The sequence below is a fragment of the Ptiloglossa arizonensis genome, chromosome 1, assembly GCF_051014685.1.
Source record: "Ptiloglossa arizonensis isolate GNS036 chromosome 1, iyPtiAriz1_principal, whole genome shotgun sequence".
Classification (NCBI taxonomy): domain Eukaryota; kingdom Metazoa; phylum Arthropoda; class Insecta; order Hymenoptera; family Colletidae; genus Ptiloglossa; species Ptiloglossa arizonensis.
In genome coordinates this window covers 15,473,829-15,497,168 of record NC_135048.1, presented here as the reverse complement: position 1 = coordinate 15,497,168, position 23,340 = coordinate 15,473,829, and the positions used below count along the sequence as shown (strand labels likewise).

The 23,340-nt window shown below is 37.2% G+C and overlaps 4 protein-coding genes across 11 annotated transcripts; 2 read left to right on the top strand and 2 right to left on the bottom strand.

Moving 5' to 3' along the window:
* The first annotated feature begins 513 nt into the window (after positions 1 to 513).
* Beta4galt7 (beta-1,4-galactosyltransferase 7) lies at positions 514 to 2,767 on the top strand. 2 transcript variants are annotated; one of them, XM_076306226.1, is made up of 5 exons: positions 514 to 1,023; positions 1,503 to 1,717; positions 1,794 to 2,017; positions 2,098 to 2,244; positions 2,334 to 2,767. In XM_076306226.1, exons 1-5 carry the CDS (start codon positions 957 to 959, stop codon positions 2,623 to 2,625), a joined length of 945 nt encoding a protein of 314 aa, XP_076162341.1. In that variant the 5' UTR covers positions 514 to 956; the 3' UTR covers positions 2,626 to 2,767. The 2 variants fall into 2 exon arrangements, with proteins under 2 accessions (XP_076162341.1, XP_076162332.1); XM_076306217.1 differs by having other exon boundaries at positions 515 to 1,427.
* A 266-nt stretch (positions 2,768 to 3,033) lies between these two features.
* LOC143144112 (uncharacterized) lies at positions 3,034 to 7,187 on the bottom strand. Of its 2 annotated transcripts, none has more exons than XM_076306182.1 (2): positions 6,279 to 7,187; positions 3,034 to 6,024 (listed from the first exon to the last, which is right to left on the bottom strand). In XM_076306182.1, the coding sequence occupies exon 2, from the start codon at positions 5,993 to 5,995 to the stop codon at positions 3,239 to 3,241; it is 2,757 nt and encodes a 918-aa protein (XP_076162297.1). In that variant the 5' UTR covers positions 5,996 to 6,024; positions 6,279 to 7,187; the 3' UTR covers positions 3,034 to 3,238. The 2 variants fall into 2 exon arrangements, with proteins under 2 accessions (XP_076162297.1, XP_076162305.1); XM_076306190.1 differs by having other exon boundaries at positions 6,536 to 7,187.
* Positions 7,188 to 7,397: 210 nt separating this feature from the next.
* Positions 7,398 to 19,259, top strand: Htt (huntingtin). 6 transcript variants are annotated; one of them, XR_012991355.1, is made up of 16 exons: positions 7,399 to 7,647; positions 7,738 to 7,918; positions 8,002 to 8,280; positions 8,346 to 8,487; positions 8,554 to 9,126; positions 9,173 to 9,795; positions 9,880 to 10,193; positions 10,268 to 11,578; positions 11,664 to 15,699; positions 16,271 to 16,476; positions 16,545 to 16,719; positions 17,464 to 17,877; positions 17,993 to 18,153; positions 18,257 to 18,344; positions 18,417 to 18,579; positions 18,882 to 19,259. XR_012991355.1 is itself a non-coding variant. In XM_076306295.1 (15 exons), exons 1-15 carry the CDS (start codon positions 7,559 to 7,561, stop codon positions 18,513 to 18,515), a joined length of 8,676 nt encoding a protein of 2,891 aa, XP_076162410.1. In that variant the 5' UTR covers positions 7,398 to 7,558; the 3' UTR covers positions 18,516 to 18,849. The 6 variants fall into 6 exon arrangements, 4 of the variants coding, with proteins under 4 accessions (XP_076162410.1, XP_076162419.1, XP_076162395.1 ...); XR_012991354.1 differs by having other exon boundaries at positions 18,878 to 19,259; XM_076306295.1 differs by lacking the exon at positions 18,882 to 19,259 and having other exon boundaries at positions 7,398 to 7,647; positions 16,560 to 16,719; positions 18,417 to 18,849.
* LOC143147043 (pickpocket protein 28) lies at positions 18,665 to 21,797 on the bottom strand. Its single transcript, XM_076311889.1, has 8 exons — positions 21,498 to 21,797; positions 20,360 to 20,560; positions 20,040 to 20,298; positions 19,858 to 19,971; positions 19,493 to 19,769; positions 19,218 to 19,371; positions 19,041 to 19,141; positions 18,665 to 18,972 (listed from the first exon to the last, which is right to left on the bottom strand). Exons 1-8 carry the CDS (start codon positions 21,782 to 21,784, stop codon positions 18,815 to 18,817), a joined length of 1,551 nt encoding a protein of 516 aa, XP_076168004.1. The 5' UTR covers positions 21,785 to 21,797; the 3' UTR covers positions 18,665 to 18,814.
* Positions 21,798 to 23,340: the final 1,543 nt, after the last annotated feature.

Below are 23,340 nucleotides of genomic sequence, written 5' to 3'. Positions count from 1 at the left end.
TAAGATAATTGAATTAATTTGTACTGTGTTGTGGCGTGTAAGAAATATTAAAAAGCTAATAATCTAATTCGTTTAATAAAAGACTGTGATGTTGGGATATCTATTGCTTACTAAAGAGTACAAGGGAAGCATGTCTAGATAGTTTAACATAAAACAATTTATTGTAACATTAATATTAGTCAATAAAATCAGAACAACAAATAAATATTTACACAACAAATAATTCTATAAAGTATTATAAAATAATTAATATAAGATACAATACAAATATAGTACCTAACTTCATCCACTCTTTAAATTGAATTATCGCGCGCAAAAATATTCACTTATACGCGATTATACACAAATTTCTACAGTACAATGAAATGATGCAGCCATCTAGCAGAGAATAAACTAAACTAATTTTAAATTTTTAGTCAGCACCCTCAACGGTAAAACGGCCAAATTTGTAAAGAAATTGTTCCCATTTTTGTAACTAGATGACGTCACTAATTCTTGTATACCGACTCTAACAAAGACGAGATATGCAGCATTGCCGTATTCCTCTGAAATGGCAAAAGTTAATGGCTTCTTTGTCATACACATATGAACCACGTATTTTGATTCAACCTGTAGAGATTGAGTTAACTTATGTCATAAAGATTCCTGTATCGTTTGTTCTGCTTTAATTCTAATTATCAAGGATTGTAGTACTTTTGCCTGCATAGTGGTTCGATGCTTCAAGACAAGCAATGCAACCGATAATGACACAATTGTTACTTAAAATGAAGTTTTTGATTGTCAGTGGAGTGGCATAAAAGTGACTACTAGCAGAGTCGAGTAACATTACGCATCGATAATGCATGAATTAAATCTCAATGTGTGTCATAATTATGCGTACAATCGATCAGAAGATATGTGTATTTGGGGCAGAGAACGTATTCTCTTCGGTCAAGCGACCGATGGATGTTTGTTAGATGGAAAAAAGTGCTGTTAGTCAAGGATCGACCGATGTGTGTGTTCGAATTACTTTGAAAGAAATATGTAAGAACGAAGTGTCTTATTTCATGACTCTCCATTTTTCGTGTGATATATCACAAATATTTGAATAGAAATATTTAACGCATCAATACAGCAGTAACTTTTGAGAAACTGCAATGCATTTTGGTTTAACTTGACTCATCAAAATTGATCGTAAATAAAAATAGAGAAGTATCAAAGTTTTAGTAACTTTATTGACATAAAAAACTATTGTATCAATAAATCCTAATAAGACTGTTCATTCAATGAATAACTTGAATACTTTCAAACTTAAGATATATTACTTACATATCTATTATTCGGCATGGAAGTTGTGTGGAAGAGTATAAAATTCAAATATATATTTGCTTGCATTCTAATCACTTTTGTTATTTCGTGCTTGATAAGTATTGCTCCTATAAGTATAGGTAAGATATTAATTATTTCAATATTCTAAACATAAACTATAAAGAACGTGAAAATTGCACAATTTACAATTTTAGACGAATGCAAATGTGAAATAGCTACACAGCCAAATCAGTATAATAATCATAAGCAAGAGGATAATGGTGATAAAAATTATAAAAAATCAGTCCATCGTTTAGCTATACTTGTACCATTTAGGGATCGTTTTGGAGAGCTATTAATATTTGCTCCACATATGAAGAAGTTTTTAGATAAACAAAATATAGATTATCATATATTTATACTCAACCAGGTACATTTTTATTTTAACATAGTCAATAAATTCAAAAAAATTATTCGAATATAATAATAATCCTATATTTTCATAGGTTGATAGGTTTAGGTTCAATCGAGCCTCTCTTATAAATGTAGGATTCCTTGAAGTTAACAAAGACTTTGATTACATAGCTATGCACGATGTAGATTTATTGCCTATAAATGATGAATTGTTATACTCTTTTCCCACCAATGGTCCTTACCATGTATCTTCTCCAGAATTACATCCTCGATACCACTATCCAACATTTGTTGGAGGCATATTAGTTATTAAAAGGTTTTTATTATAACAGTTCTTATTACATGGAGCGTATTAAAAATTTGTTACTAGTAGTTAATTAAAAGATATTTTTGCAGAGAACATTTTATACAAGTAAATGGAATGTCTAACAAATATTGGGGATGGGGTCTTGAAGATGATGAATTCTATGTTAGATTGAAAGAAGCTGGTTTGATTATTACAAGACCACAAAATATATCTACTGGAACGCACAATACATTCAAGTAAGATAAATTACATAAAATATATTATGCAATATCTATTAATGTAGATTTATATCTATAAATTGGTAAATCGGTTACATTAATTTCAGACATATACATGACAGGAATCATAGGAAACGAGATATGATCAAGTGTTACAATCAACGAGAAATTACTCGAAAACGAGATCGTCAGACTGGTTTAAATAATGTTTCTTATAAAATATTAGGTACGATTAAAATGTCTATTGGGGACACTCCATTAACCGTCCTTAATATTTCTCTAATGTGCGATAAGTTAAGTACACCTTGGTGTGAATGTGATAAAGTAGTGGGGTCTAAAGATGGAAAATCAAAGGAGAAAAAAAAGCTTAATAATAACAAGTCTGCCACTGGATTGTAATTATACTGATAAAAACTGTATTAAAAAAATATATATGTATATAATTAAATGTATTTACACATTAATGATCCTATTCAAAATAGCACAACATTTTGAATAAAGTGATCATACTGAGCAATTAAATAATATTGAAGCTATGTAAGTATATAGAAGTATTATTATATTATCAACCCTTTTATGATCTCTTATATACTTGACATTGTAATATTACTAATAATAATTAATTAACAGTTCACAAAAGAACCAGATTAGTAAAAACTACATTGAAATAAGTTTGTAGCAGACCTGTTTTCTTAGTACAAGAAAAATCTTATTAATGTAGAAGAAATACCATAACATCTGTTCAAGATAGATTATTATATACTAAAGTATTTGTGAACAATGATTTAATACTCATGACTAGTTCACTGATTAAAATGGTCTTTTATATTACACATAATAATGTTTATACATATATTTACATTTGAAGTGAGAGTGTGAAATGGTATTGTACAATAAATATAGTTAAGTGCACAATGGATATTGTACAATGATAGAAGAAAACCTATCTAAGCATTCATTTCCTAATTCCAAAATGGTAAAAAAGAAAGATATCTAAATTACAGAACCATGGCTACATAACTGCATTCAATTGTAGAATGAAATGTTCTCTTAATTCATTTGTACTAAAATCATCACCATCATTGTTTTCATCAAAAATGTCTTGCACAGTTCCTGTCACAGTTTCTGCACCATCATATTCGCTTGTTTTAACAATTGAATCTGGGAGTTCTGAATCCTTTCCATCTGTATCAGATTCATTATTTGTATCTTGTATTTTCTCTGTTTTAATACTTAACTTTGAAGTAGAATTCCGCATTTTATCTGTATCACTTTTATTATGATCCGTGAAGTCTTCGTTTAGAACTCCTTTACGTAATGCTGGTAATGGTGGTAATGGAATCCCATAAGAAAGTAGCTTATCGTATCCATTCCGTCCACAAGATTTTCTAATGTCTGCTGCCATAGTTAAGGCTCTCTCTGAAAATTCTTGCCTAGAACTATCGAGTAGTATTTCATTAAACTTGCTCATCTTTTCATCTAAAAGTTTTCTCCTTCTCATAATAGTTTGCATGTTCAACATTTTTCTTCTGTATGTGTTTGTGTTTTTCTCTGCCCTCTCAAGGTATTTAGAAGCCTTCTCTAATTTCCAATTGAGTTCCTTAATTCGATTATCCTTTTGTCTGATTTGTCCTTCAAGTTTTCTCTTCTGCTGAGATTCTAGTGTGACAGTTTTCATTAGTTTTTTATTCATTTCTTCAAAATAATTCACTCTATTGGATAAGTCATCAATCAATCTTTGTTTAGACTCTAAAACTTTCTTAGTAACAACGGAAGATTGTACATTACTTGATCTTGTAAGAATCCTAGGAGTTGTTTCTACTTCTTTAATTTGTACATCATTTCCAAAGTTCTTATTTCGCAAACCATTTTCTAATTCTTTATAAATAATCAACTGATCAGTTAATTTTTCAATTACATCTTCTTGAATTTGTATCCTCTCTAATAAATCTTCATAGTCAGTGGAAACAGAACATCTAATATCATTTTCAACAATGGTTTGAGCATTGTGCGTACAATTCTGTAATGTAGAGTTAGTCTTTATTTGACTTTTGTTCTCTTCATCGGAACAAGTATGTCTAAAACATGAGGAACATTTTTTAGAAATTTGAACAGTATCTAAATTTGCAAACTCTCTACCATCAGAAGGGGAACAATTTATTGATTCTTTCTTTGTTGAAGTTGCATAGTCACCTTTTGTTAATGGACCACTGAAATCACTGTAAGTTATTTCTTTTTGATTTTTAGGTGACAGTACTGTTATAATAGATGTAACGAATGCATCGTTTTCTTCATTTTTGCAAAATGAGCTAAATTTTTGAGATACTTGTGTTCCTATTGTATTAGATGATAATTCTTCAATAATTTCAGTCACATCATCAGGATCACCAGTTACTTTTATAATAAATTTAGCTGTTTCCATTTCTGAATTATTTCTTTTGTTAACATCATTTATCTCTTGTGAAAACATTGATAATTCATTTCTTATTTCCGGGTCTTGTTCTATACTATCAGACAAGTCACTATTAGTTGATGAATTAATATCCTGATCAGAGGTACTTCTAATTGATTTTTTTATCGATTTCATTATCTCTTCCCTAGTTCTTCTTTTACGTTTCATAGCTGCTCTTATATTTGGTATAACATGTACTTCGTCTTTAGTAAAATTTTCTTCTATATCTTCATTAAAAACTTTCTTTTCATCTTTAATAGAAATCATTTCATCATACCCCAATGCATTATTATCTGTTTTAACATTTTTTGATGTAATGTGAGACACAGAGATTTTTTCATCTCCACTTTCTGTGCCAAAAATTATTTCAACATTTTCTTCCTTATCTGTAAGTGTGTGCCCAACTTCATTTTTTGCTGGAAAATTATGATTTGTATTAATAGACAGAGCAATTTTACATTCCCCATTATTGATATCACCATTTTGTACATCTTCATCTTCTTTGTTACTTTTAATTGTCAACTTTTTTTTCCCTTCATTTTTATAATTTTCATCTTCTGTAGAGCCACCATCACAAATCTGTTTCAATTTCTCCTCAATTTCATCATAACTGTCCTCAAATGTATTATGATCCATAACTTCTAGTTTAATTTCCTCCTTCACAATGCTACTTGATAATACAGTTTCCGAACTATCAATCATTAAGGATAATCCAATTTCTTTCTTACTATCGTTCAACTGCACTTCAAGATTATCTTGCTTCACAGGACCACTAATGTCTGTAATATTATCTTCGGCAATCATAACAATACTTTCTTCTTGAAGATCAGAATTAACACTTTCTTTCTCGTCGTCTTCTCCTACACACTTAGGAACGTATTTAAACTTATTTCCAATGAACTGAATTGATGACTCACAAACATCATGAAAATCTGAGTCCTTTTCTTCTAAATGTTCCGTGGATGAATGTTTGGTATCATTTTCCACATACTCGGCACTATACTCACTTTGTGATAAGTTTTCTTCTTTAATACCAATTATCTTGGTTCTTTTTTTGGGAGACTTTCTGGTTGATGTTATAGTAAATATGGAAGGGATAGCGTTTTTTCTTAATCTAATTCTTCCACTTTGTGTTATGGACCATTCCTGGGGCTCAAAATGTACGTGACAAAGGAATGAATTGTTCGATGGTTCCCAATCAGCTCTAGCCACGCGTTCCTGCCAAATTTTCCTTAGCTTTGGATCACGTGGAAAACATTTCATAATATATCCTTTTTCACTACGATTGTTGCAGCCAACTGCTGCACAACCTGGCATATTTAGACATCCAGAAGTTGTTGGACAATCTGTAAATTAATAAAACCAATAAAGAAAATTATTTTATTTATAAAAATGTCCGCCTATTTAATGTAAGTAATTGTATATAAAATGTAAATAATGTAATTAATAAATAATTATATATTGTATAATTTATACTTGTGGAATAAAAATAATACACAATACACATGATACGAAAAAAAAACCATTCATGCTTTAACTGCTGTACAGCGGATTATTAAGAATATAGATATTTATAAATATTTCTTTAAGTAAACCCAACCTTTGTTTCTGTGCCGATACTGCTGTTCTTAAGTCAAAAAGTGATCGAAACAGATCATCGGATCGTATACAAAACATTGTAAAAACCGTAATATTCAGCCGGTGCGTTATGTTGGATGTGCGTGTTTTATCGACGAATAATTTAAAATGCTTTTCGAATACTTTGTTCAATTGTTGATGAAGGAAAACAATTTCTTTCGTACACTGTAGTCCTCCTATCGGCAGCGTACGGTGTGAAAGAAGCCGAAACTCGCTCACCTCTCAGCCATCGGCTTTATTCCGAGTCCATTGTTATAAGAAGAATTTTTAAATCCGTGAATATTACTCATTAACTACGTTTTATCGTTATCGTTACAAATCCACGTAATTCGCCAGAAGGATTAAAAGAAATTAAAGATGAAGCACGAAAATTACACATCTACGTTAACACTGACAATGGCATACGCGTTTCGAGATAAATTTCGAGTTTTCTACGTATTCGAGGTATCGACGTAATATGGCTGCCTCCAGGGGCAAAATCGAATAGGTTAATTTTTACATTTCGTTATCATATTAGATTAAACGTATTCTTGATACTATTATTATATGTATTATTTAATTATACTGTCCTCACTTCCTAATTATTACCTTCCAATAATTCTTGTATGTTATTTTTAATGATATAAACCCAATAAGAACTTGTATAATGTATGAAATGTTAACTATATCTCTAGTTTTGAAAATATAAATTAAGCTTGGAATTGTCTGCATGCACTTATTTTAGCATTCACTTTTTTGTACACATGCTACACTTCGTTCAATGGTTTATTACTTCTGATTATACATTTCCGATTACATCACTCGAATAAACTTTAGCATTGATTTTTTTTATTCTCCCGATAAATTAATGAAATTAAATAGATTGCTGATATTAAGATTCTTGTAGATACAAAAATAATATTTGTCCGTATATTTTATCCATTTTACCCTCACAGTGTTTAGCAACAGGGTTAGTATTTAAATAGCGGCTATTTCTTTCACAGATAACGGTGAATACGCATTAAACATCCATTTGCCAATTTTCTTATGCCCCGTTCTTTTGTATAATTAAAGAAGCTATTGTGAGTAATGCTTTCAACCTGACGTTTGAATCACAAATAAATATGGTATCAAGCAGCATGTAGCTTTACACGTACGATATGTCTATCATAAATTCGGCCTACATTATCAAAATGTCACTCGTCAAAAATTTAATTTGTAGAAAGTGAAAAACGACTTGATTAACGATATATTTTAACAAAAATGACAACTTTAAACAACTTATTGAAAGCCATAGAGGCTTTGAAAACAACTCAAGAATCAAATACTGTTCTGTCAGATTCGAGCACAAGGTACACGAATAAATTGTTTTTTTTTTCATTTAATAGTAATTGAGAGAACTGTAAAAGTTTGAAAATAAAAAAACTTATTTTAAATTAAAGGAAAGAAAAATTAGCATGTTGCATGGCAATAGCAGAAGGAATATGTTCACCAAATGTAAAAATGGCAACCAAGTTTCCTCAGGTTCTTACTCTTTCGATTGAAACATTGTTAACGCTGTGCAATGATGATGAATCTGATATCAGAATGGTAGCTGATGAAACTTTGAATAAGATTATAAGGGTACAGCATTTATGTTTTACATTTCTTAACAATACCTATTGTAAAAATATTAATATTTATCTAATATCTATAATATTTGTTAGACCATAACTGACAGTAATATTGTCAAAGTTCAAATAGAACTTTATAATAAAATAAAAGAAAATGGACCAGCTAGAACTTTGAGGGCCGCGCTGTGGAGATTTGGACTTCTTAGTCATATGATTCGTCCCACAAGAGGAAAAGCTTATGTGTCCAATCTGATACCTTGTGTAGAAGTTATTGCAAAACGTTCAGAAGAAGCCGTAATAGAAACATTATCCCAATCATTACCCTTAATTATGAAAGCTTTAGGGCCATTTATGACAGACAATGATGTCAAGGTAACTTATGAAAAGAAATATTCATTGTATTACGACTATGAACTTAGGTATATTTATATTTTTAGACCTTGTTGAAAGCTTTCTTCGAAAATGTATGTTCAGTGCAAGCAGCATTTCGCAGAGCTGCTGCAAATATGATTCTAGCAACATGTTTAAATTGTAGGAAACCACAATTCTTTTTAAACTATGTATTGAAACATCTTCTAGGTAAATGTTCTTCGTATATTGTGTATAATTATGGCACATTTTTAATTAAATATTACTTTGTCACAGATATAGTGCCCATAAGTGAGGATGAGGGTCGCATAGCTACTATTATTGGTGTATTTGGATGTATAAGAATAATTTTGCCACATGTATGCAATCCTGTAGAACTTCAAGATGATGACACAACACAGATAGATAATTTGTTACAAATTTATGAACTATGTTTGCATTATACAAAATGGCATTCTGATCATAATATTATAAATGCTGCTTTAGAAACTTTGACTCATCTTTTAAAATCACCTCCAAAAGCTCTAGTACGTTTATTGTTATCAAATAAAGGAACAACATACAATAGAATAGCATTAAATCAAAATGAAACAACATTATCATTAAGTCAAATGAGTACCTCTAGTACTACCACAGCTTGCTGTGAAAATTCAGAATCTACTTTAAATTTACTTGAATCTGATATGCCGGACATAAATCCAAAAATAGAAAAATGGATATTAGACTCTGAGGCTGTACACCCATTAGTGCAGAATTTGCAAAGTCAAAAGGACTGTTCCAGTGATATTATAGAAATGAAAGGAAAGATAATGGAAAATTATAGTGGCTTGAAAATTGGAGTTATTGACAGTAAGAGAAAATGTATAATATAAAAGATATTCTTATTCTATAAAAGGTGTATTGTTTATGTATGTGTCTATTTTAGACGAAGCTGTAGAAGAAGGTAGTGACATTGGAAGTGAAGTAGAAAAATCAGAAAAAGTTTTTCCAAGTTTCCAAAATGAAGTAAAGGATCTAGATTATTCTGAAGAAGTTGCATCATCTATTGCTTCTCCTAAAAAGCTTTCTTTGGATTTCTCATTGCGGGAAATAAACATTGGGACATTTACAGATCCTGATATTCCTTTAAAATTTTGCTGTCGTTATTTGGTGTCGTCTTTTCTTTTAACTGGCAATGTTGGTCACGTAATGCCAGATAAATATTTTCGTGTTAGTGTAAAATCTCTTGCTCTAAACTGTGTGGCTTATATTTTAAAACTTTTTCCAAACATGTTTTTAATGCCTATTGCCAAAGAATCAAATTTTACTGAAAACGAACAAATGATAACAGATATATTATTGTTTGCAAATCATCCAGATCCTCAAATTAGGGGTAATATATCAATCATTATTGGTACGTTTTTAAAATCTGTATATACTCAATATGGTGGATCCTTTAAAAACTTTGAGGCAGAAATTGCAAAAAAGAAAGTACATGGAAGTGTATCGTTAGAGAATTTAATAAAATTACTTTTAAAGGTAAAAGACTATATTAGAACTTTCAAGGTATTAGAGTATTATACTGTTGTTTGAAAAATTTTGATTCATATATTTTTAAAATAGGGATTAGAAGATGATTCTGCTACAACTTGTCGACAAACACTAACAGCATTTAGTTTGTGTCTGCCAGAGTTGTTAGAATCTGTCGACAATAAATATGGAATTACTGTGTTATCTGCATTACCTCAACTAGTAAAGAATCCATATTTTCTGGTAAAAGTTAAATTAGTAGAACTATTGAGTGAGATATCATATGTTACTATAGAACATATAACTGGTGGATCAATGTTCCAAGAACATTTTATCGATGTTATTATAACGTTATTAGGTGACCAAGACCAGAGAATTAGACATGCTGCATCAGATGCTATTGTAAAGTAAGAGTTACCATGTAATTTATACCGTTCCATTGTTATGTTTCGTGTCTTCTAATTAACATAATTTGTTTTAGGAGTATTCCTTTATTACACTTTCAACAGCCACAAGAAGATGTTGTTACAAGAAAAGCTGTTCAGTACACAGAACAGTTTTTAAGCACTGTAAGTGGAAGCAGTTTAGAATTGTCCTCTTGTCAAGAGAAACAAAAGTTATTTGTAAAGACGTCTATACAGCCATTTGCATCCTTGAATCCTTATAGTGGGTTACACTGTCATCCAAATGTAGAATACTCTTTGTCTATTATAGTCAATATGTTGGCAGAAATTCTTGGAGTACAATCGTCGAAATATTTAGTGTATGGTTGTTGCGAAGCTCTTTTTCATTTAAGCGATGTATATACTACTACTGTGTATATTAGAGGGTGGGATTGTATTTTACCAAAGACATTGTTGAAAAAATCTCACAAAAAGAGCGGTAGTCGACTAGACATTAGTGAATCAAATTTTACAAGCGATATGATGCCAACGTCTGTTAGCAACAGTCTCCTATCTTTAGCTCTACCTTTGCTATCGTCATCTCCTATAAGCCTAGATTTGTCGACGCACAGGCATTTGATTTTACTAGCTGGCAATCTAGCATCGGGGTTGGCTTTTAGCAACTTCAAACCCAACGATCCGTCTAAAAATTGGGGTACATTTAAAGACAAGCAAATAGAGCTGTTGTTGACGCATGTTATCAGAGTGCTAAATATATTTGTCCACATAATCGACAAGGTACAGTTGGCGCAATCAAGTGCAAAAACAACATTATCATCATTGACGTCTACGCAAACGTTGTCCCCGAAAAAAAAAATTTTACCTGAACAAAAATCGAAAGAGAAAGGAGAACGAATTGGAGGCATAAAATTTGGGAAAGAACAAATGGGTGCATTTGTTTCAGTACCTCATTACATGAAAATGTACGACATTCTTAAAGCGGCACATTTAAATTACTTAGCAACTCTCGAACCGCATGCTAGTGAAATGTATTTGTCTTTGTTAAATGCAATTCTGGACGTGTTGTCTCAAATTCTCGAAATTATATCATTTAACGAAGCAGCTCAAATTACAGAAGAGGTCTTATATTATTTACAAAGTACAGTTGTACTGTCGCCGACCGCAACTGTCCAATGTGTTCAACAATTATTGAAATGTTTATGCAGTATAAACGTGTATGCACAATGGAACGAATCGGATGGCCAGAAGAATACAGACAGATTAACTTTATCAAGGGACGATATTAAAGGATTTTATAATCATTGCTTTCAAAATCCCGCAAGGCAAATGGCGGATACAATCAAATCCATCGGGAACAATTGTAGGGGTGAAAATGAACCAGATACTGGGTGAGCGCATATTATACAATATCTTAATTATAGTTTCATATAAAAGAATCATAACATTTTCATCGCATAAAATACTTTATTCCAGGTGGGTAGGATTTCTACGTAGGAAAGGAGACAGAAAGTTCTCTTCCGTTTTTAAGAATATATCGCGTTCGACGGATCAAAAGAATTCCATAGCTTCGTTTATTCGACTTTTCGAGCCAATGGTCATACAGTCTCTGAAACAGTACACAGTAACAAGTAGCGTGCCATTACAATGTCAAGTATTAATGCTGCTCAGCCAGCTGGTGCAATTGAGAGTTAACTATTGTTTGTTGGATTCTGAAGGAATATTCATTAAATTTGTTCTGAAGCAGTTTGAATTCATCGAAGAAGGTCATGTACAGCAGACGGAGTACCTTCTGCCGAAGATCTTCAATTTCTTGGTGCACTTGTCGTACGAAAAGAATCACTCGAAAGTGATAATCGGAGTGCCAAAAATAATCCAATTGTGCGATGGTCTTATGGCAAGTGGACAATCAGCCCTCACGCATTGTATACCAGCCCTTGCTCCAGTGGTCGAGGACGTATTCTTGGTTCGAAATGCGAGCTCGAACCTGATGGAACAGAGAGAACTGGAAACGACAAGGGAAGTATTGATCTCGATGCTCTTACGTCTTGTGGAGTATCACCAGATCATCGAACTCTTGGCGTTGTGCTTGACGGAGTCTAGATTCAGCGGAGATGGAAACGGTGAAGAAAAGTGGCGAAGATGGTCTAGACTGACGATGGACACCATCCTTCCTATGCTGGCGGCTGGAAAAGTCCGAACAGAGTCAGAGAAAGCTCACATCGCTCTAGTTAAATTATTCGCAGCCATTTCCCCCATGGTTTTCAGACCGGTTGATCCGCTTTTAAAAGTGCTCCTCGTTGCGCCCGCCTCTGCGGAGGCATCGAGTTTGACTTTACAACGATGGTTGGGAATGATCAACGTCGTCTTTTTAGCATTAATTTCGTGCGCGAAGGAGGAAGCAATGTTGGCACGTCTTTTCGAACTTAGCGCGAACATGACAGAGTTGTCGAAAACGTTTCTTCTTTTGGAGCCCACCACTCTGACCATGGATCCATTGAACGTTTTAGGGATCCAGTCGATCGATGTTCCACCGGAACGAATACTAGCTAAATTCATATTCAAAGTTATCAGCCGGGTCGGTTCTAAGGTCTACAATCTTCTTGGACTGATCGACCACAAGGTGAACAATTCGTTCGTCGGATTCGCCGATTCTTTGGAAAACGACCATTACCTGGTCCATCAATTCGCGTTCTTTCTACAGTTGTGCATCCACATGTTCGAGTCCGGAAGTCACTGCAAAGTCGCGAACGCGACCATGCAAATGATTCAAGGTCGTAACATTCCCGACGAAGAGAAACTACCGATCGCCAATCTGAATTACTTGATGTTGAACATTGGAAGCAAGTGTCCAACGCTGACATGTCAGTGGGCCTACTTAATGACTTTATTGGGGTACAATGAGATGTCGTTTTGGTCGAAGGTGTTGGGCACTCATCGTTCGGAGTACGTTGTTCACTCTTCGCCCGTTGAAGAGAAGAAGAACGATCAACCGAGCAGCATCAACATCCAGATCATCAGAAAAGGTGGCATTATATTATTCTGCGATTACGTCTGCGAGAATCTGAACGACGCGGAGCCACTGACGTGGCTGCTGGTCAACCATACGAAAGAAGCGGTGAACAATGTCATCGAGTCACCTGTCAGAGATTTACTCACCGTTGCTGTGCACAGGAATCCAGCTGCCAGCGGTTTGTTGGTGCAAGCCATCGCTACCAAGTGCACAGACCTGTCGCAACCCAGTTTCGTCGAGCGACTTCTACAATGTATAGAAGGTGCTCATCACTCGCAGAGTGGGGCAGTCTTAATGACCTTGATACCGAGATTACTGTCCACTAAATATCTTGCTTTGTCCAGAATGGCGGCGAAAATAGCCAGTCGAAGAGTGGAGATACTGCTGACCACCCCATCCGCGGACGTGACCAAGCATCTAGCCAAAGAGGATCTCGTCAAGATCATGGATACGCTGCAGGTGACCAAACTCGCGAAGAAACATGGGGGATTGGTCAGCCTGTTGAACAAGCTCGGTGTACAATACTACGATCTGTCCCCATTGGAACTGGACCAATGTAGACCGTTCAATCCTTCCACGGTGAAGAGTATACAATTGGACCGTAATTGGTTCTTGTCCCAGGTGAAGTTAAGGTGTTGCAACACGAATATCGGTCACAATCCCTCGGAGGCTGCCCAGTTGCTGAAAGAGTTGGATTTCGAGGATTGTCTCGGGATATTGTCTTGCAAGGAGTTCAATATTACCGTTCTGAAACCTTGCATCATATTGGGTATACGAACGAGCGTCGAGAAGTGCCAAAAGTACGAATTCGGTGTTGCTCAGAACGAGAAGGACTTCAATTTCGAAGCCAGCCCACTCTACAGCGCAGCGAAGCAATGTTTACTGGACCACGTTCACTATGTGAACGAATTGATGCCAAAACCCCATCACATTTATAATCCGACGCGTTCTAACCTCAACTCGAAGGAAATGAAGTACGCGATTCGTTTCGACGAGCTTCTGAACGAGTCCATGTACTGGGACATACTTTTCATGTTGATACCGGCCGTGAAAATTTACATGAAAACCTTACCGAAACTAGCCAAGTACAACTTGGCGAAGATAGACATCAAGTCGGAGGAGGATCTCGCCAAGTTCGCGGTTCTGTGTCTGGAGTTGACCCACTGGATGATACACGCGGACGTGAACAAGGTGAAGAAACTGAGACCAAGAGACATGGAGCTCGCGTTGAGCTGCGCCTCTGAGATCACGAAACATCCAGGTCCGAGTAAGATCCTCGGGGACAGCACGAAGTACTCGTGGGTCTGTACAGCTGCAGCTTCGTTAACGAGGATCGTTGAGTATCTGCTGACGACGATCGACTCTCTACCGGTTATAGATGCCCGTGCTTTGGAGCCAGCACTCGAGGATGAGGACACCAAAGAATTTGCTCGAACCTGTGCTCAAATGGCCTCTCTGGTCGCTTGGTTGGAGCGTTGTCAGAAGGAAAGATCGTTGAAGAACATCCCACAGTATCTGTTTGACACGATACGGGACCTGATCGTGACCATTGGTCGTCAGCCACTGGTGAACTCCTACATCCTGATGCCACCGTTGGTTTGGAAACAGAATTGGGACTTTGTCGGTTCTGGTCCAACCAAATGTTACTTCCCGTTGTTACCCTCCGAGTCGAATCTCTTGTTGGAAGTGGAGATCCTGGAGCAATTCATCTACAGGATAAACTTGTTGGGTTGGATCTCACGGTTGCAGTTCGAAGAGATATGGATGGCGCTCTTGGGAGTCCTCAATCTTTCCCAGAACGAGACCATTGTCAACGAAGAGATCCCAACTTTGATTCAAGCGAGTACCTTGGCCGTACAGGCGATAACGAGATTATTGTTGCAGACTTTGCTTCTTCCGTATCCTGGTAACCCGTTAGCCAGCACCCTGATCCACTATCCGAGGGATCCTCAGCTTTCTGTCTACAAAGTCAGCTCGCAGAAGCTGTACGCGATTCAGGACGTTCTCACGTGGAAGTACGAGTGCATGAACGACTCGGAGAGCATCGGTGGCTTGAACATGGACCACGTATTTCATAGGGGAAACGTCGAGAGGGTCGCCAGCTCGAACAAGTACACGTACAGCCAGGTGTCCGTGTCCTATTTATGGTCGTCGTGCAACTTGTACGAGGACAAACTGAACGCCTCTGTTCTCAATTTGAAGAACAGGAGAAACGACGCGTTGATGTCCTCGTCTCTCGACTTGGACTCTTGTCTACGATTCTTGGTAGAGCTATACACGACATGGATGTCCCCGCACACCAACACGCCCGTACAGTTGCTCACGGAGACCGTCAAGTCTGTCCTGGCAATTTCGGAATTGTTCGCGGAGAGGGCTCAGTATCAATGGATGCTGGACACGTGTTTGGAGATCTCGAGGATTCATCCTGTCGATAATGTTATCTTGCATCAGTACCTAGTGGTGTGCGCTTGCAAGGCTGCAGCTGTACTGACACCATTGGTACGTTTTGCAATGTTCTTGTATAGGGTGTTACCAAATTGTACACCGTCAGCACTGTGGGCAGATTCTATGATCTTGGTTCAGTGGAAATTGATGCAGGATGCCGTAAAATTGATCTTGACCAGTTTTTCAAGGTCAACCATTTTTTTTTCATCGCATTGTAATTCCACTCGTCGCGAAGTTAAACAGTCTCGAAGGAACCGTGGGTCGTAACTCAAATGGCTCTCTTGAAAAATTATATTAAAGTTTTAATATAAAACTATGATAAGTTTTTAATATATACTTTAAAGTTTTTAAAGTATTTAATATTTAATATGAAAAGTTTAATATTTGTAAATTTATTTTTTTCATATTTTGAAGGAAAGATTTGATCATCGAGTCTGTCATAGTTCTTGTATTTTTTGTATTTACAAACGGTAATGAGTAAAATTCAAGGTCAATTTTGTGGCATCTTCCAAAGCTGTAAAATCTATACCTACGGTGCACGTACAATTTTGCGACACCCTGTACAACGAAGCCGCTGAGAAACATCCGGAATCACTGTGACCTTGTTCTCGTTGCCTTTTTGCAGGATTTGGAAACGCTAGAGAAAGTTAAACGATTGGTGGACGTCAGTCTCAAGTCAGGTTTCTTACCTGCAAGGGTGGCCGCCCTTCACGGGTCGTTGTACTTACTACAAAGTGCTGTGCTAACGAACTGCGAGGAAACCATGAACATAATACACCCGTTAGCGATCGAGTATATACAAAAGCATCTTGACGCGCAAGATGCAAACAGGTAAACCGTATTACGACTATTACTTAGATTGAAAATTTGTATTCGTCCGATTTGTTTCTTGAATTCAGCGTATTAAATCAAAGTGAGGAGCATCAGGGTGTGATGTGGGCACTGGTGTTCTTTCTGCTCGAGCACGCAGAGGACACACCACCGGACACGGAGGCTCCAGCTGTGCTGGAATTGGTTCTCACCTTATTGAACTCCCAAAATATTTCTTCCAGCTTGCATCAGACGCTTCTGCAGGTACACCATTCTCATTTGAGGACTGTAACCCTCATAAGAAGGTGGAATATGCTCTTGAACCGAATTCTATTCGCTTTGGGTTTGATAGTTTATCGAAAGAAACCCATCTGTGCCAAACTTTAATTATGTATCTCGACTGGAAATTAGTTTCCTGTATATTTCGGGTAAAAATATTTTTAAAATACTCTTAAAATATGTGTGAATAAATATCGATTATAGTTGTATCAAGAAACGTTTCACACGAGGCCTAATTAACGAATTCTTTTTTTCAGATAGCAGTTCTATTATTGACTCGTGTGTACTTACAGTAAAAGTATAATTATAGTTCGGCGGCTGCTTCGATGTAAAATCGGCATTGAAAGAATTCCCTAAAACTAGGGAAATTATAATTTTCAATTTTTGAAAATCTCCAATCGAAATACAACATTAAATCTTGGAACAAATAGGTTTTCTTGAGAAGCTATGGAACGATTCGAATTCAGTTTAGGAGCATATCTGTTCATCAACATAATTCTGACGATCTGTTCATCAAAATCATAATTTTCAATTTTTACAATTTAATATTCCCCCAATCGAAATACAAAATTAAATCTTGGAGCAAATAGGTTTTCTTGAGAAGCTATGAAACGATCCAAATTCAGTTTAGGAGCGTATCTATTGTGTTCGGCTATACCCTTGAATCCGTGTATACTTATTGTTTACTATTGTATACTTCAGTGTTTAATATTTTTGACCAATTTTCAGGGCCTCGAGCGACTTGTGGTGACCAAGAGCGTGATTGGAAACGTGGCCGAGCAAATAGTAAAAGTTGCAATAGATCGTTTGAAGCAACTGAGTCCGATGCTGTCGTTACCAGCCTTACAATTGTTGCTGACTTGTATGTACACGGAAGCAGCGGATAGGTTAAACCAACCGGAAGTAGAGGAACCGTTACCAGATGTAGAACCGGAAGTGCTGGTACGGTCTATAGAGCGCACCTCCGCCATTTTCGACAAGATAAGGAAAGGACATTCGATGGAGGTTGAGCTGCTCTGCACGGTTCTCTCGGGCGTTCTCGGAGACTTCTTTCCACCGTCTGAGATTCTAACTAAAGTTATAGGAGAATTCTTGTCGCCTCAGCAGCACCATCCGAGATTACTTTCCGCTGTTGTCTTTAAAGTTTGTATCGCTAGTAATAGAATAACAACGAACGCGTAACTAATCGACGAAGGTAGTTGATCGTTATCAAACGACGCGAGCGATTTGAAACGTTGTTTTCTTTTTTTTGTCACAGGTCTGCGAGAGAGCGTGTACCTGCGCGCAAATGGAGCTACTTCAAGACTGGGTCGTGTTCAGTTTGCCAAATTTCATTCAAAGTTTACCGGTGATGATGTCAACCTGGTGTTTGTCTTGCTTTTTCATTAGCACGTCCACGAATCATTGGCTGAGAGCCTTGTATCCTTTCGTGAATCAAACAATTAACCGTTTCGTAACCATGCACGATATATAACGTAACCATTCAACGTGAAGACAACTTCCTGAACTCTGGATACCTCAGATTTCCGTACGTGCAATCGAGAATCGGCAAGTACGAATACGAGGACAAAAAGATGCTATGTATCGCGGCTTCCGATTTTTATCACAAGGTATGGAATTTCGCGTATCGCGTAATTCGCGAACTCGTACACGAGTCTAACGTTTGTCTTTCTGTTTGCTAGTTGTCCAAGGAAACCCAAAAGAAAGCTTTCGTGGAAACCTTCGAGGCAGCGGCCAAGGAACCGGGTACATCGTTCGGTGACATTTTAGCGTCCTTTTAGCTAGTCTTGTTGATCTTCTCGGTAGGCGAGGTCTAAATCAAAACGAGAGGCATTCAAGGAAACGGTAAATTCTTCGCTCTCCCTGTAAATTGATGTACAATCATTGCGCGGTTGCGGCGTACAGTTGCGTGTACAGTTGTATATATATATATGTGTGTGACGATATTTATTTTACATCGTGTACTGTCGGGATGAAGCAATTTGTTTTGCAATAAACATAATATTTTTTAAACACTCCCCGGTACGTATTTAATGATACTATCTCTCCCGTGGGTTGGAAAACAAAGATGATGTACACGTTACGGTGTTTGAGTTAAATCAACCGTCTTGTCTTTTTTATACTGTCGCTTCGCTCGTTTCAGGTAGAAACACACGCGTAACGTGGCGTAGTAAAATATTTCCACGAAGGATAACACGCTGGCACCGAGAAACAATCCAGCGGCCCCACCAACGCTAGCTACGGCACAAGAACGTTCATACGTTCGATCATTCGTTGAACTTCGTTACACGTTCGCGTATACGTACTTAAAAAGTCGGTAAATCCGTACAACACCGATCGATTGTAGATGACTTCCGGAAGTTGGATGATTAATGTGATAACCGACATGGGGGTAGGCGTATCGTACCTGAAACAATCGAACGATGGTTTAATTTTCACACATTCTGCTCGTCGTTTCGATAAGGATCAACGTAGACGAGTACAGTTCGGTTATCTCGCCCTCAGTTATCCGATACAGGACGATGTTGCAGTTTGGAACGCAGCCGCAGGAAGACGGTGGATCCTCGGACAGGAAGAGGTCGTCCTTTATGTCACCGATACAACGTAGCTGCGCCGCATTGCATACATCGACACCTTCTACGAAGAAGAATTATTCTTTTATTTCGTATTTCGAGAAAAGTACAACAACAACAACAACATCGAACGAGGAAGACGAAAGATATTCGGGAAACGATTCGTTTACGATTAATTTCTCGACCTATAGGCCTGGCGAAGTGTGGTCGACACTTGCAACGATCCTCTATCACGCGCATCCTGCACTCTATCTTGCACATGTTCTTCTCGTAGATCGGCCAAGTTCTCAAACCACCGTCACTATAAAATTTGCATTTCCTCTGATGGACCTGGAGCTCATTGAGCGTCACGTGTGCTTTGATCTCGGATATCGATATGATCGGGTTTCGTATCACTTGCGGTTGCGCGTAGATCGTGAGAACATCGAACGAGTACGCCTGGAAGGGATCGCTCACGGCGAACTGATCGAAGGAAAGAGAAACCTCGAGTCATCCGATCGTGTTTTACGTTACACAATCTCGAACTATACGTTACAAATGCGATCTATACCATCATTGTACCCTTCGTAGAGAAGGATTCGTGTCCACCGTTATCGTTCTGATCGTAGAACGGTAGATCCTTCGGTACAGGAACAACGGTCCAGTTGTTGCTCGCCCAATACCTTGTGGAACAGGAAACTTACGTTTATCGTGGTGTATACAACGATTACGCGACCTTCCATCGAACTATACTGACTCGTACGTAGCGTAAACCGCGAAGACGTTCCTCTTTGCAATACAAAAGCCACGTTCTGTCACTATCCAAGTCTTGTACGAATCATTTTCCTCCGTATGGTTATGAGAACTGTCTTTTTTCAAATCGCGAAGGATCGCCAACCATTTGCTTGGCGGCACTTGATCGAAGTTAGGCGTCTCGGACATGTTTTGGTAATTGATGTTGGCGAGAAAGGTGAAGAACTGTTCCGCTTCCGGTGTCTGCTCCACACCGTGTCTGCACAGAAATTTGTAAACCATTCACGAAAGGGCCGAGTACGTTGAAGTGTTCATCTTACTTTCTGAACGCATCCGGTATCTTGCTGGTCACCACGTTCGGTACTGGACAGATAAATATGGCTGGCTTCGATATCTTGAACAGGTCGCGTTCGATGTCTACCACGATGACCACAGCGCTGTTTTGGTACCGAGTCCAGAATTGGAGCGACAAGTAGATCAGACACAGTAGAGCTCCGGCGATGAACAGGACTGCTAGAAACCTTGCGAAATAATCGTGTACGAATGAAATTGCAGTATCATGTAATACGGATGTCACGGAGATACACGATCGTTGAATACTTAAAGAAATTGTCGATCTTTTTTTCATTTCTATTCGAATAAATAAAGTCTAATATCGAAAGAGTGCTCTGTTATTCGAACACCTTGTACGTCTTCCTATTTATACGGTTACGGACTCTGTATCAAAGGGTGGTTTAGAAGCGATTCTCACCGATTGCAATGAAATTCGACAGAGCGATAGTTCTGTGCTTAGAGTAAGTAGAATTGTAATTTTAGCCGTAGACGCTAAAATTAAGTGTCAAAATTTGAAAAAAAAACGTGTAATTAGACACGTCTGTGCGATAGAACAATTCATGGTAGTGGCCATTGTGGCGTATTATATTATTAATAAAACGATAATGATTGAACGTACCAAAAAAAGAAAAATAAAATTGGAAAAATTCTATCCCTATGAGTCATAGTGATCACTGGTGTAAATTGTTCCAGTGTACGGTTATGCTTACTTACGAGGTATTTCCAAATTTTGAGATCTATTTTTCTTAAAATTTACCGATCATCTACGACTAGAATTAGAGTTATGCTTATTATAGATATAGATCTCCACTTTTCTTAAAATTCACCGATCATTTACAACTAAAATTAGAGTTGCGCTTATTATAGATATAGATCTCTACTTTTCTTAAAATTCACCGATCATCTACGACTAGAATTAGAGTTGCTCTTATCATAAATATAGATCAATCGTTCAGTCAAATTTCATCGCAATCGGTGAGAGTCAATTCTGAATCTTCCCTTGTAAGATGCTCGACCAGTCGTCAGGTTCTACAATTTAAATCCACAACACAGGAATGTGATCATTCGAGATCAATCTAACCAGTCATCAAGCATCGAACGAAGAAACAAAAGACAAAAATTTACTTCTCTGCAGGGTGTCTGTTCGGTGCTACCAAATGTTTAAGGCCGTGTATAGTCGAGGTGCTTGCTAATTCCACCAAGTATTTCTCGGTGTTGTTCTTCGGGACGATGGTTTGCATGCCAATTTTATTCGGAGCGTCAGTCGGCACGGACTCCATTTCCTTCAGGGTGGTTTTCTGACGGGTTTGGAAGTCCGTAAATATTTCATCGTTGTAAAAATAATTGTGTTCCTCTGGTAGTGATTTTTTGATGTTCGTCGATGCCTTTGATCCTTTTCTTGTATTCCACATCTTCGAACGCGGAGCAAACGTTTTTATGTGGTACGTGGTACTTGTGAGAACACCGCTCGCGGATTGATATTAATTTCCAACCGAATCGTCCGATCTCGTAACGTGACGAATGCACGCGAAATCACGGCACGCGAAATCACGGCACGCGATTATTAATTATGGATGGACATTTAAACGGTCGGGGAGCGAAATAGATCGATGGAGTAGCTAGTAATGCGAAAAATTTACGCGAACTCATGGGGTAGAACGAAGAAAAGAAAAAAAGAGGAAACGAGAAATTTGTGTAAACTTGTGATGAAGTAGATTGAAAGAAAAAAAAAGAGAAATTATGTAAAGTTGGGATCGAGTAGACTGAAAAAAGAAGAAAAATTAGAAATTTATTTAAACTGTGGATGGAGTAGACCGAAAGAAAGAAAAGAAAAAAATCGAGAAATTTATGTAAACTCGCGATGAAGTGGATTGAAGGAAAAAAGAAAGAGAAATTATGTAAAGTTGGGATGGAGTTGACTGAAAAGAAGAAGAAAAATTAGAAATTGATGTAAACTGAGGATGGAGTAGACCGAAAGAAAGAAAATGAGATATTTATTTAAACTGAGGATGGAGTAAACCAAAAGAAAGAAAAGAAAGAAAATGAGAAATTGATGTAAATTGAGGATGGAGTAGACCAAAAGAAAGTAAATAAAGAAAATAAGAAATTTATGTAAACTCAGAATGAAGTAGACGGAAAGAAAGAGAAAAAAGAAAATGAGAAATTTGCATAAATTTACGACGAAGTAGACCGAAAGAAAGAAAGAAAAAAAAAGAAAATGGTAATTCGATTTGAAGAATGAAAAATCTCTTCAAACAATACCAGTCGCGTGACTAGAGAAGAGAGAAATGCTAATCTCTTTTTCGTAGTTTCCCGTTAGCGTTGCAAAACGTTCACCCTTGTTCGTCGCCTACTCTGTCGTTCAAATTCAAAAAAAAAAAAAAAAAAGAAACACGCGGATCCGAGTTTTTCCCAGTACGTGTCAGTTTCGCACGATATACGTACGTGCAGATTTTTCTACGTCGCTCTTTCGGTAGTTTCGCTCGATGGGAGTGAAAGACTGATCGAGGAGCTTATTATGAGCGACGATCGACTCGGCTTCACGGGGTTCCGGGTTATCCGGGATGTTGCACGTTGCAAACTCTACCGAGGATTCTGACGCAGAAAGCGACACAATGACTCACGTTCTGGTAGACACGGTTAAGTCCTGGCGTGGTTCGCGTTCTTCTCCTCTACATTCTCGGATCGTTCCTCAGCAATATTTCTCGGTAGGAAACGGACGAATTGTACGATCCGCGGCTCTGTGGTCGCCAGAAGCAACCACCGGAACGACAATGTCGTAATCCGATGCGGGTTGGATACTGCTCCAATTGTGAACAACCAAGACCGGAAATCGATTTGTCGGAGCCGGACAGAAGACGTAAAAGAAGAACGAAGCACCAGCTGCAACATTGTCCGTCTTGTCATTGTCCCGTAGAAGCGATAAAACATTCGGTGGGAAAGGCGAAGTAACGTTGTTGCACATTAC